The 12,124-nt window shown below is 40.2% G+C and overlaps 1 protein-coding gene across 5 annotated transcripts in view; it reads left to right on the forward strand.

The window, feature by feature from the left end:
* The window catches only part of KIAA0226L (KIAA0226-like ortholog), an 86,390-nt gene that overhangs the window by 37,458 nt on the left and 36,808 nt on the right, over positions 1-12,124 (forward strand). For 4 of the 5 annotated variants that reach the window (XM_014535738.1, XM_014535740.1, XM_005861393.2 and 1 more), the window contains 3 exons: positions 1,419-2,032; positions 5,028-5,110; positions 5,832-6,042. In XM_014535738.1, coding sequence (XP_014391224.1) covers positions 1,513-2,032; positions 5,028-5,110; positions 5,832-6,042 — 814 coding nt within the window. In that variant the 5' untranslated portion in view covers positions 1,419-1,512. Of the gene's footprint in view, positions 1-1,418; positions 2,033-4,287; positions 4,655-5,027; positions 5,111-5,831; positions 6,043-12,124 lie in introns of those variants that run through there. The other variant, XM_014535741.1, reaches the window with a different exon arrangement.

Genomic DNA, 12,124 nt, shown 5'->3' on the forward strand with positions numbered 1-12,124 from the left:
AGTCCTCCTTTTCTTTCCTTTGGGGGTTTCTTTGTCTACCCATGTTTGATCTTACCACCATATCTAGATGTTGAGTTGTTCAGTGGCTGCTCCTTGGGTGGCAGTGGCTCCTCGGGCTGCGGTTGCTCCTTGGGCAGTTGTGGTAGCAGCTGCTCCTCAGTTGGTAGCAGTTCCTCTGGTGGGTGCTGTTCACTGCTGTGGTGGCTCCTCTGGCTGGTGGGGGGAGGCTTCACACACAGCTGCTGTTCCTCAGACAGAGGGTGTGGTGAACAGGAGGCTGCTGTTCCTTGCTACACTGTGTTCTTTAGTTATGATAAACTAATCATAAATTTATATTGCTATCATAATATAAACATTATATGCTAATGTAAATTACATGAAACAAAGTTTTTTTTAAATATATTTTATTGATTTTTCACATAGAGGAAGGGAGAGGAATAGAGAGTTAGAAACATCGATGAGAGAGAAACATCGATCAGTTGCCTCCTGCGCACCCCCCACTGGGGATGTGCCCGCAACCAAGGTACATGCCCTTGACTGGAATTGAACCCAGGACCCTTCAGTCCGCATGCCAATGCTCTATCTGCTGAGCCAAACCAGTCAGGGCTGAAACAAAGTTTTTCGTGCTATTGATTGTTCAGAATCTCATGTGCCATTGTCTACTTTGTTGAAATACAAACACAAACTAAATAAAAATAAGAAACTATGAAAATGTGCTTTTACTTCTAGATAATATTTCCAATTTGGTTTTGACATTTACTTTTATTGGAATAATGCATGGGTGTTTTACATTTTTATCTGTTTTATCAACAGTATCATTATACAACTTTAACCTTATAATAAAAACACTCTTCAATTATTTTTATGTTTTGAAAACCCTTTCTTTTTTTTTTAATATATTTTATGGATTTTTTTACAGAGAGGGAGAGAGATAGAGAGTTAGAAACATCGATGAGAGAGAAACATCGATCAGCTGCCTCCTGCACATCTCCCACTGGGGATGTGCCCGCAACCCAGGTACATGCCCTTGACCGGAATCGAACCTGGGACCTTTCAGTCCATAGGCTGACGCTCTATCCACTGAGCCAAACCGGTTTTGGCTGAAAACCCTTCCTTACCCCCATGTTTGCTGCTAGTTTATGACATATTTTATTTTATTTTTTTTTTATCTTTATTGTTGAAAGTATTACAAACATCCCCTTTTCCCCCCATTGTCCCTTTCTAACCTGCCTCTGCTCTGCACCCCAGGCCTTCACCACACTGATTTTATTTTATTTTTTGACTTATAGATCCAAATGGATTAACTGTGTTGTTTAGGGTGAATTACAAACTCTTTATTTTTTATATCCTCAACGGAAATTGCTTTTAAAAATATGGTTGAGCCCTCATTTATCGTGAATGATTCTTACTCACTGCAGATAAACTCTCCAGCCCTCTTGCTGGCACATGGTGAGTTCAAGGCCCTGATCTAGTACGACAACGGAATTTCACATCAGCCCTGAGCCTGGAAAGATGGTGTCACAGTCCTCGGGCCAGCAGGGTTTTCCTGTGGAGCCCTGGGAAGGGGTGAGTGATGACTCTGGTGACAATGATGGTTCACCCCACCTCCTGGACACTGACTACCCCTCTTGCCCATCAGACGTCAGGTTCACGAGGCACAAAGCTGCCTGGATTAACCCCCAGGATCTGCAGCCTCAGCTGCAGGACTTTCCGCTTCAGGTGCCAACAGTGGGGAACATTCGCAGCAACTTTGTGGGGGATGCTACCTCTCCCTTGGGCACTTCACCATTGTCTCTCAAGAACTCCATGGTGGAGACATCATTGTGGAAGGACACTGTGGGCTCCATGGGAAGCTCAGGTAAAAAGAGCAGTGACTTTTCTTTTAACCCCACACAAGAGCTGGCAGTGCCCCCAGGACGCTCTCCTTGGATGTCTCCGTGCACAAGCTCCAAGATTTTGACTGCTTCCCTATGTTCTGAAGCTGACAGTGCTTGTTTCAAGCCTTCTCACCTGACGGCTTCCACTGACGAAGGTAACTTTAGTCAGGGACTTTCCTCATTCTTGTCCATTCACACACTTGCTTTGTCTTGGTCTAAAGGTCTAAAGCCTGCCCCACTGTCTTCCTCATAAAAAAAAATGTCATGGGTTTACTCTTAGACCAGAAGCCAGTGCATTAACTCATTTAATGTTGTCTTTGGCCCATCTACCTTGACCGTTACAGCTGTGAAATCAAGTATTTCCTTTCTCCTTAGACTGCAGGGAAATGCCATCCTAGCTCAACGTAGTTGATAATCACCAGTTAATTTTGAGCTGGTGTATGCCTTCAGGGACTTCCAGCTTATGAAATTGCCTGCAAGGCAGGGCATTGGTAGTACTCTCAATCCACTGTGCCGGTGTTTCCAGAAAGAATGGGCTCCATTGCACACCAGCACACCAGTACTTACTAGGAGATGAACTTGCCTTTCCTGTTATATTTACTTGGATAGAGTGTGACTAGAAAACAGTCAGTTTTAAAAATAGTAACCACAATTTCCCAAAGGCTATACAAATTAAGGGCTCCCATTGCTATGAGGTAATGCACATATTCCTAAAATACTGAAATTCCTAAAAGGAGATAATCCATGCAAAATGCCACCGAGGAGTCAATAAATTAGCTATTGTTATAATTTATAGCATGCTTACTTTACTTTAAAATATTCACTATTTTATATTCATGCTTTGCATTAATTTATATTTCTGTTAGAACTCTAGTTCAAGTAGTCAATGAAGTTTTTTCTGTCAAAACAATTTTAAAAGCTGCCCATGTGTTGTGTGTAAGTTTGTATGTGTGTATGCTTGTATGTATTTATATCTCACTAGCAGAAACCAGTCCTCCCCTTTGCTAAAATATGGGGTTTATTTGTTCTATTGGAAACTCTGAAAAGTCAGAGATGATGATAGTCTTCAACACATTAATCATTGCTGAAGAATAGCAGATTTGGGGCAATCTTTCAATGGACTAACTGAATAAGAACCAAATTTGAGCAAAATAAAACACTTTGATTATTGGCTTTTTTCTGTCTTTTTGCTCATCTGCTGGGATAGTTCTCAGGCAAAGAGTAATTTGCAAATTTAGTGGTTGCCAGATAAGAGGTTAGTCTCCTACTAGATTGCCTCACAGGGGAGAGTGAGGTGAACATGGAGAAAAGGGAAAGCCCTCTCCCCTGCAAACCACCACCACTATGACAAGTTATATAGTGACAGGAGGGTCTCTTTAGGGCCTAGTGTACCTGTGACCCAAATCATTTGTTATATCACTGCATAGAAGTGGTTCTGCAATTTTAAATTATCCTGTAACTTTGTCTTTATAGAAAATAGGTACCCCAGCCCAAACAATCTCTCTAAGTACCTTTAAAAAACCACTCTTTCTTTTAGGAGTATTTCTTTAACTTGGTTAAGGGATTCATTCCATGGGATTAAAAAAAAAATCCTGAGTGATCAGGCTCTTTCTGGCGTGGGCAGCAGCAATGGGGAGAACAGGCATTTGCCTCTACGACGTGGGATTTTCCTGTGACTGTTGCATCTCCAGTGGCAGCAGCAGGGTTTTCCTTTGCTAGATAAAATGGTAGGGAAAGACCCCTTGAGCTGTCAGAAACAATTCCACAGTTCCTTCATTTGCATAGGATCTACACATTTACAAAGCACTTTCACATTCTTTACTTTTTTAACTTAGTAGATAATTACCCCAGTTCAAGGGATGAGGAAATTTTAATGCATAGACACAGCTGGTGCGTGGAGAGCTGGAACTGGAATCTACACTGTCTGATTCATCTCTGTGCTTTTCTCTATGTTCAGGGTCCAAAAACTATGACTGGGTCAAATTCAGCTAGCCTCCTGATTTTACAAATAACAACTTTGCTTGTTTTGTCTATAGCTGCTTTCTCACTACAGTGGAAAAACTGAGTAGTTGGAACAAATGCCATATGGACCTCATATCCTACAATATGTACTAGCTAGTTGCTCTTTTCTGGAAAAATTTGCCCACTCCAGATGGCTTCTGATTCTAAGAGGTTCAAAGTTTTCCATGGCCCCGACCGGCATGGCTCAGTGGTTGAGCATCAACCTAAGAACCAGGAGGTCACGGTTCGATTCCTGGTCAGGGCACATGCCCAGGTTGCGGGCTCAATCCCCATTATGGGGCGTGCAGGAAGCAACCTATCAATGATTCTCTCTCATCATTGATGTTTCTAGCTCTCTCTCCCTCTCCCTTCTGCTCTAAAATAATAAAAAAAAAGTTTTCCATGGAACAGTGGCTTCCTTGAAGATGAGGCAAGGGATTTGAGTGATCCTGCTTGTCTCTCTGTCACCCTGAGAGCTATATAATCATCAAGACATTGGCAGAATTTTCTTCTAATTTAGTGGATTGGGACAAGCCAGCTTTTATGGCTCTCACAAAAATGTTTTGACTTAAATGCTACAATAAGAAATCACATGTGTTTTGCTGGTGTTCATTGCCAGTAATGGAGTTGCTTAAGGGTACAGACTAGATGAGTCAGCTGAATATACCTTCTGCAGTTTCTTCTTGTTTTTGATTGGAGGAAGACCATTTTAGTGAAACAAAGCTGACATTTTTCAGATACTTTGTTTTTGCAAACAGGAAGTTTGGTCAATTTCAGTGAGTTAGAGAAGTGATTCCATGATTCTTATGGCTGTTTCTAGACTGTTTCTTCTCACCTTTCTTCATCTCCTTTAGGTAGTTTCCATGACTCTCTTCTCTTTCTGCCTCATTGGTCTCCTCCATGCCAGGGTTCTTCCATGTGTTCTTATTGTTCCAATGGCCTCTTGTAGAATGATAACCTTTAAGACAATATCTGCAAGCCTTACCACCAGAAGGTTCATTCTTCTTTTGTCATCCTAATTTACTCTAGAGTTGTGCTAATTAAAAAACAACAACAATATTTAAAAGCCACTCTCTAGAATTATTTTGTTTTCTTAAATAATCGTTGGACTTCTTTTTCTCTATTTTTAATAACTTGCTGTATTGTCAGGTGCTGTTCAAATCAATAGAAGAAGCATTTCATTAATTTCCTTCTCAGCAGAAGCATTTGCGCATCCAGTTGATGTAGAAAAGGTGAATATTTTACTTTACATTTTTTTTATGCCACAAAGAGTGTTAATCCTTTAGATAGTGCTGTTATAATTTAAATTTGGAAATTTCACTTCATGAGGCATGGCAAGTAGGCTTCATTTCAGCATTTGATTGATAGAGGGTGGGGGCTGCCAAGAGCCCCAAGCTGAGAAGGGTTCTGAGGCAGTGTCTATGCTCAGCTGGAAAGTCTGCCATGATTGATGAATGATGGCAACCATTGGGCCATCACCAACCTAGGGTTTTATATCATAAGAAATTCAAATTGGGTTGTTTATTGATTGCAGTGGACTAAGTCTTATGTCTGGAAGATATGGGCTATACTTTACATAATAACCTCTAATTAACTCCATTTAAATACGGCTTCTTGATTTTTATTTTTTTTTTGTAAGAGAATATTTATTTGGTAAACTACAGAGGTAGAAAAAGTAATTCCTAGAAGAAACGGGCTTAGGAGAGAATTTATGGAGGTAAAGGAAGAGCTCTTGGAGCTTGAGAGTGAGAAAGCTAATGGTAATGTGCCTGGAGTGGGGGAGAGGCGGGGAGAGAGGGTGGTGTGGGAGAGGGAAGGAAAAGGAAAGGGAAAGGCACAGGTGTGACCCTGGGAAGGAGAGTGCCGGCTTCTTGATTTTTAAAAATGTAATATACCTCAATGAAAAAAAGTTGATTATCCTTTTGTATTTTAACTGATGATTTTTTTCTATAGGAAAATGCCCACTTTTATGCTGCAGATATGATTATATCAGCAATGGAGAAAATGAAGTGTAACATCCTGAGTCAACAGCACACAGAGAACTGGAGTATAGAAGAAGCCAGTGGGTCACTTGGGAATGATCAAAGTGACTCTGAAGTGACCTTTTATACCAATATAAAGCAAGAATCCGGGTCTTCCACTTTTTCAAACAGTGGCTATGAAGGCAAGTGGGGCAAATATGAGAAAGCTTTTTGCTGTAATCTCTACACATATTTATCTTCTCTGTCAAATCTGGAAGTATGTCTTTAAATCCTTTGTCTAAAACTTCTGAAATAACCTACTAGCATATAATCCTCATCATATGTGCCATTTGGTTTTGGGACTGGTTAGCATACTCCACTCCATGGTTAAATCGATGTGTTGTTGTTTTTCTTGGACTTCATCCTAATTTTCCTTTTGGCAGTGGCTGAAATTTTCCATCTTCCTTTGCTTTCTGTCACATAGCATTCTCTTAACTCTTCTTCCTTTCCAAGTCCTCTTTCATTCATTCCACAAACAAGGAGCCTGAGAGGTGCTGGGTGCCGGGCATCACCAGGCAACAAGATGTGCTCCTTCCCTCCAGGAGCTCTCGTGGTGGAGCCCAGGCTGTGTGGGATCATAGGCAGGGACCCAGTGCAGCGGGTCCCAGAGTAGAAGGAGCTCCAGGGAGTTCTTCCTGGAGGGGAGGATAAATAAGCTGAGAACTGAAGATAGGATTTGTCATCTTCTTACCATTTCTTAAGTGTGAGTCCTGCTTCAGTCCTAGATTCTTCTCTTTCTACCCTGAGATTTTATCCACTGCAACATCTTTCCATTCCCTCTCTGTTGACATCTCTCACATCTGTGTTTTTAGTCCTGCAACTCTTTTACGTGCTTGCTCAATATTGCTGGGATCTGTGGAACACGTCCACCTGAATGGCCTCCCAGGATCTCTAACTTAACATGTCTAAACCAGTCATCTCTCTATCACTCCCTCACAAGCCCCTTTCAGAAAAAAGAAAAAAAAAAGATTAAAAATGAATGCTTGCTTTTCCTTTTGACTTCCTTTACCTGGCATTTTAATCAGGACCCTTTCAGGAGAGAAGCACTCAATCCGCGTGGTACATATATAACACAATGCCTGGCATAAAATAGGTGTGTAATAAATTGTTGTTGAATCCACTACCTAGCTCAAATTAAAAGGAACATTATTTAGAAAGTATATAGAGCATCCTCATTGAACCCAGTGATGGGAAATGTAAAACTGACCAGTAAAGAGGCAGCTCTGGCATCTGTTTTTTCTGAGGCAATAAAATGCAATTGCTACTCTTCCTGCATGTAGTTGCTTCATTCCCCCTTTTCCACAGCCTGACTTCTTCATCCATCCCACCCCTTAGCCCTTGTTTTTGTCTGCCATCTCCTTGACTTCTCAGTCAGGGCCTCACAGCTCAGCCTAGTCTTGCTGGACCCCAAGTCTAGGCTACCAGAAAGAGCATGTGGTGGCACCTGCTTTAATTGGGTGTCCATAGCTGGTCAGCTAGCTATGTGACCAGTTTGGCCAGGGAATGCAATATAGATTGTGATCCCCTCTGAGGCCACCGGTGGAGAGAAAAGGCATGTGGTTCATATTTCAGCACACTATCTTTGACTCTTTCTTCTTCCTTGTGCCTGTACCTCTGTCCAGTTTCTAGTTAGTGAACAAATCAATTCTGACTTCTCAATAATAGTGACATCCCCTCCATCCATTCTCCATTCCTGCCTTTTACCCGCAACAGCCCTCTGGCCAGTCATTTTGTAAGAACTGCATTTAGGTCCTCCATATGTATCTGCTGCCTTTAATTTTCTCTCTTTGCTTTCACACTGTTTTCCCTTATTATTGACCCTACACACATCTGTCTCTCTAGTCCTCTAAAATGGCCTGCTGAGTTTGTTACATATTTAATCCTGGGATTTTTAGCCTTCTGGGAACCAGCTTCTCCCTACCTTCTCAGCAGGCATATCCCGCTATTTCTGTTGTAACATAGGCTTCAGTTATACTAGCCTGTTATACTTGTTTGTAGACATTTCTCATAAGCTCCGGCCTCCCTCCCTTTACTTCAGCGAGGCTCTCTTGGAACACACATTAGTTCCTTCATCATTCCCATTCTCCAAAAGCATTATTTTGCCACCAGCACTGTGATGTGTTCCCTGATTTTCATCAGGAGAGGAGTACCATTCATATGGGATGGAACATAAGTTGTGCTCTGGAATGCTCTCTAATTGTCTAGGCTCGTGTCTCCCCCTGGAGTTCTGCAATATGGATCTCACCTCTAAACTTCTTAAAGTCCATGGCACACAACTGTGTTTCCTTAAATTCTTTGATAGATGAGATTTATCTTATTTGTATTTGCATTCAGCATAGTGCCTTGTTTGAAATAGGTATTTAAAAAATGTATTAAATGGTTGAATACTAATGTTCAGATGAAATTTTAAAAATATATATGTTAAAGAAATTTAAAAATATTTCTACCATCCAAATAAAATATTTATCTTTTACTAGTATTAAGTATCATTCTTTAAAAATTTCTTTACTATTCTTATTTTTTATTGTTGACAGTATTATAGCTATCTCTCGTTTTCTCCCTTTTTGACCCCCTCCACCCAACCCCTGCCCCACCCCAGGCCTTCCCCAAACTATTATATGTGTCCATGGCTTATGAATATATGCATATATGTTCTTTTGTTAATCTCTTCCTGTCCCCTCCCAACCCCACCATTAGAGATTTATTATTCTGTTCCATGCATCCATACTGCTGGACCTATTTTGTCATCAATTTATTTTGTTCATTAGATTCCACATATAAGTGAGATCATGTGATAATTTGTCTTTCTCTAAATGGCTTATTTTGCTTAACATAATACTCTACAGGTTCCTTCATGCTGTCTCAAAGGGCAAGAGATTCTTCTTTTTATAGCCACATAGTATTCCAGTATGTAAATGTACCACAGCTTTTTTATCCACTCATCTACAGATGGGCACTTGGGCTGTTTCCAGATATTAGCTATTGTAAGTAATGCTGCTATGAACATAAGCATGCATATATTTATTCTGATTGTGTTTCGGGATTCTCAGGATATACTCCAAGAAGTGGGATTGCTGGGTCAAATGGCAGTTCCGTTTTTAATTTTTTGAGGAACCTCCATTCTCTTTTATAATGTCTGCACCAGTCTGCATTTCCACCAGCAGTGTACTAGGGTTCCCTTCTCTTTACATCCTTGCTAGTAATTGCTTGTTGATTTATTGAAGGTACCCATTCTGCCAGGTGTGAGGTGATATCTCATTGTCATTTTAATTTGCATTTCTCTGATGATTAGTGACATTGAGCATTTTTTCAGATGTCCATTGGCCATCTGTATGTCCTCTGCCTATTTTTAAATTAGATGGTCTTCCTGGTGTTGAGTTGTATGAGTTCTTTGTACATTTTGGAAAATAAACCCTTATCATATGTATTATTGGCGAATATGTTTTCCTATTCAGCCATACAGTAGGTTCCTTTTTAATTTTGTTGATGGTTTTCTTTGCTGTGCAGAAGCTTTTTAGTTTGATGTAGTCCCATTTGTTTATTTTTTCATTTGTTTCTCTTGCCCTAGGACAATGGTTGGCAAACTGCGGCTCGCGAGCCAAATGCGGCTCTTTGGCCCCTTGAGTGTGGCTCTTCCACAAAATACCACGTGCGGGCACACATGTACAGTGCGATTGAAACTTCATGGCCCATTTGCAGAAGTTGGTATTTTGTGGAAGAGCCACACTCAAGGCGCCAAAGAGTTCCATTTGGCTTGCGAGCCGCAGTTTGCCGACCACTGCCCTAGGAGATGTTTTGGTGAAAATACTGCTACATGAGATGTCTGAGATTTTACTGCCTATGTTTTCTTCTAGGATTTTTATGGTTTCATGACTTACATTTAAGTCTTTTATTCATTTTGAGTTTATTCTTGTGTATGGTATAAGTTGGTGGTCTAGTCTTTCTTTTCCTTCCTTCCTTCCTTCCTTTCTTCCTTCCTTCCTTCCTTCCTTCCTTCCTTCCTTCCTTCCTTCCTTCCTTCCTTCTTTTTTTCTTTTTTGCATATACCTATCCTATTTACCAAACACCATTTATTAAAGAGACAGTCTTTACTCCATTGTATGCTTCTACAGACTTTCTCAAATATTAATTGACCATATTGGCATGGGTTGATTTCTGGAGTCTCTGTCCTGTTGCATTGGTCTATATGCCTGTTCTTGTGCCAATACTAGGTTGTTTTATTACAATGGCTTTGTAGTATAGTTTAATATCTAGTATCATGATCTCTCTAACTTTGTTCTTCTTTCTCAAGATTTCTGTGGCTATTCGGGGTCTTTTTGGAGTATTTGTTGTAGATATGAGAAATATGCTATTGATATTTAAATAGGGATTGTGTTGAATATGTAGATTGCTTTGGGTAGAATGGACATTTGAATAATATTAATTCTTCTAATCCATGAACATAGTATATGCTTCTACTTGTTTGTTGCCGGGGTTCTTGTCCCAGCATCAAGAAGGGTTCAGGAATCTGGAGAAGGGGCTGTGCGTAGATGACATAGGAATCCAGAGACTAATAAAGAATCCGGAGACGAAATATAATTTTGAAAGGCACTGGGGGTCAGAGGAGCTTAGCTAAAGGAGCTAAGATCCAGGTCTTAAGACTAAGGTCTTAGGTTCTCTCTGTCCCCAGGACCCCCTGCTTTTTATTAACACAACTTGTCCTGAGGCGAAGCAGAGATATACACTTCAAAGGGTCAGGGTTTGTTACAGAGTCCATTGTCAGAATGGGGGAATTAGCCTACGGCTGTTCAGGCGTTTGGCCAGTAGGAGGCAATAACATGTAGATTAAGATGCCCTTTAACTGTCTGGCAGCCACAATCAATTTAATGTATCCTATTCAGGTTTGGGGAAATGCCTTTAGCCATTCTCAGCTGGTGACTACATGTGTGACTCAACCTTGTTGAGTCCCCAAGTCTCCTCAACCTTTTGATGAAACTCTTGAAATTATGACATGCTGGAATTGGTTCCCGGCAGTTTGTATTTTCCTCTATTTCATTTTTTAATGTCCTGTAGTTTTCTGAGTACAAGTCTCTTACCTCATTGGTTATGTTTATTCTCAGGTATCTTATTTTCTTTTGTTGTAATTGTAAATGGTATATATATATTTTTACTTTCCCTTTCTGAGGGTTTATTACTGGTGTATAAAAATGCCATCAATTTCTGGGTGTTAATTTTGTATCTTGCTACTTTGCAGAATTTATTTATTAAATCTAGTAGGTTTTGGGTGGAGTCTTTAGGGTTTTCTATATACAATATCATGCCATCTGCAAATTATGACAGTTTTACTCCCTCCTTTCCAATTTGGATACCTTTTATTTCTTCTTCTTGTCTGATAGCTATGGCTAGAACTTCCAGTACTATCTTGAATAAGAGTGGTGAGAGCAGACATCTCTGTCTTTTTCCTGATCTTAAGGAAAATGCTTTTAGTTTTGCCTGGCCACAGTGGCTCAATGGTTGAGTGTCGACCTATGAATCAGGAGGTCACAGTTGGATTCCTGGTCAGGGCACATGCCCGGGTTGTGGGCTCGATCCCCAGGGGGCACGGGCACAAGGCAGTCAATCAATGATTCTCTCTCATCATTGCTGTTTCTACTCTCTCTCCCTCTCCCTTCCTCTCTGAAATCAATAAAAATATATTTTAAAAAGAATAAGAAAATGCTTTTAGTTTCTGCCCATTGAGTATGATATTGGCTGTAGTTTGTTATATATTGCTTTTATTATGTCGAGGTATGATCCCTCTGTTCCCACTTTGCTGAGAGTTTTTATCATAAATGGGTGCTGTATTTTGTTGAATGCTTTTTCTACATCTACTGATATGATCATATGATTTTTATCCTTCATTTTGTTTATGTGGTCCATTATGTCTATTAATTTGCAAATATTAAACCATTCTTTCATCGCTGCAATAAATCCCACTTAATATATTGCTGGATCTGATTTGCTAATATTTTGTTGAGGATTTTAGCATCTATGTTCAGCAGGTTATTGACCTGTAATTTTCTTTCTTTGTAGTGTCTTTATCTGGTTTTGGAATTAGGATAGTGCAATCCTCATAAAAAGAGCTTGAAAGTGTTTCTTTCTCTTGGACTTTTTGGAGTAGTTTGAGAAAGATAGATGTTAGTTCTTTGAATATTAATAAAACTTCCAATTGAAGTCCTCTGGACCAGGGCTTTTGTTTGCTGGCAG

This window comes from Myotis brandtii, unplaced genomic scaffold (assembly GCF_000412655.1).
Source record: "Myotis brandtii unplaced genomic scaffold, ASM41265v1 scaffold15, whole genome shotgun sequence".
NCBI classification, from domain to species: domain Eukaryota; kingdom Metazoa; phylum Chordata; class Mammalia; order Chiroptera; family Vespertilionidae; genus Myotis; species Myotis brandtii.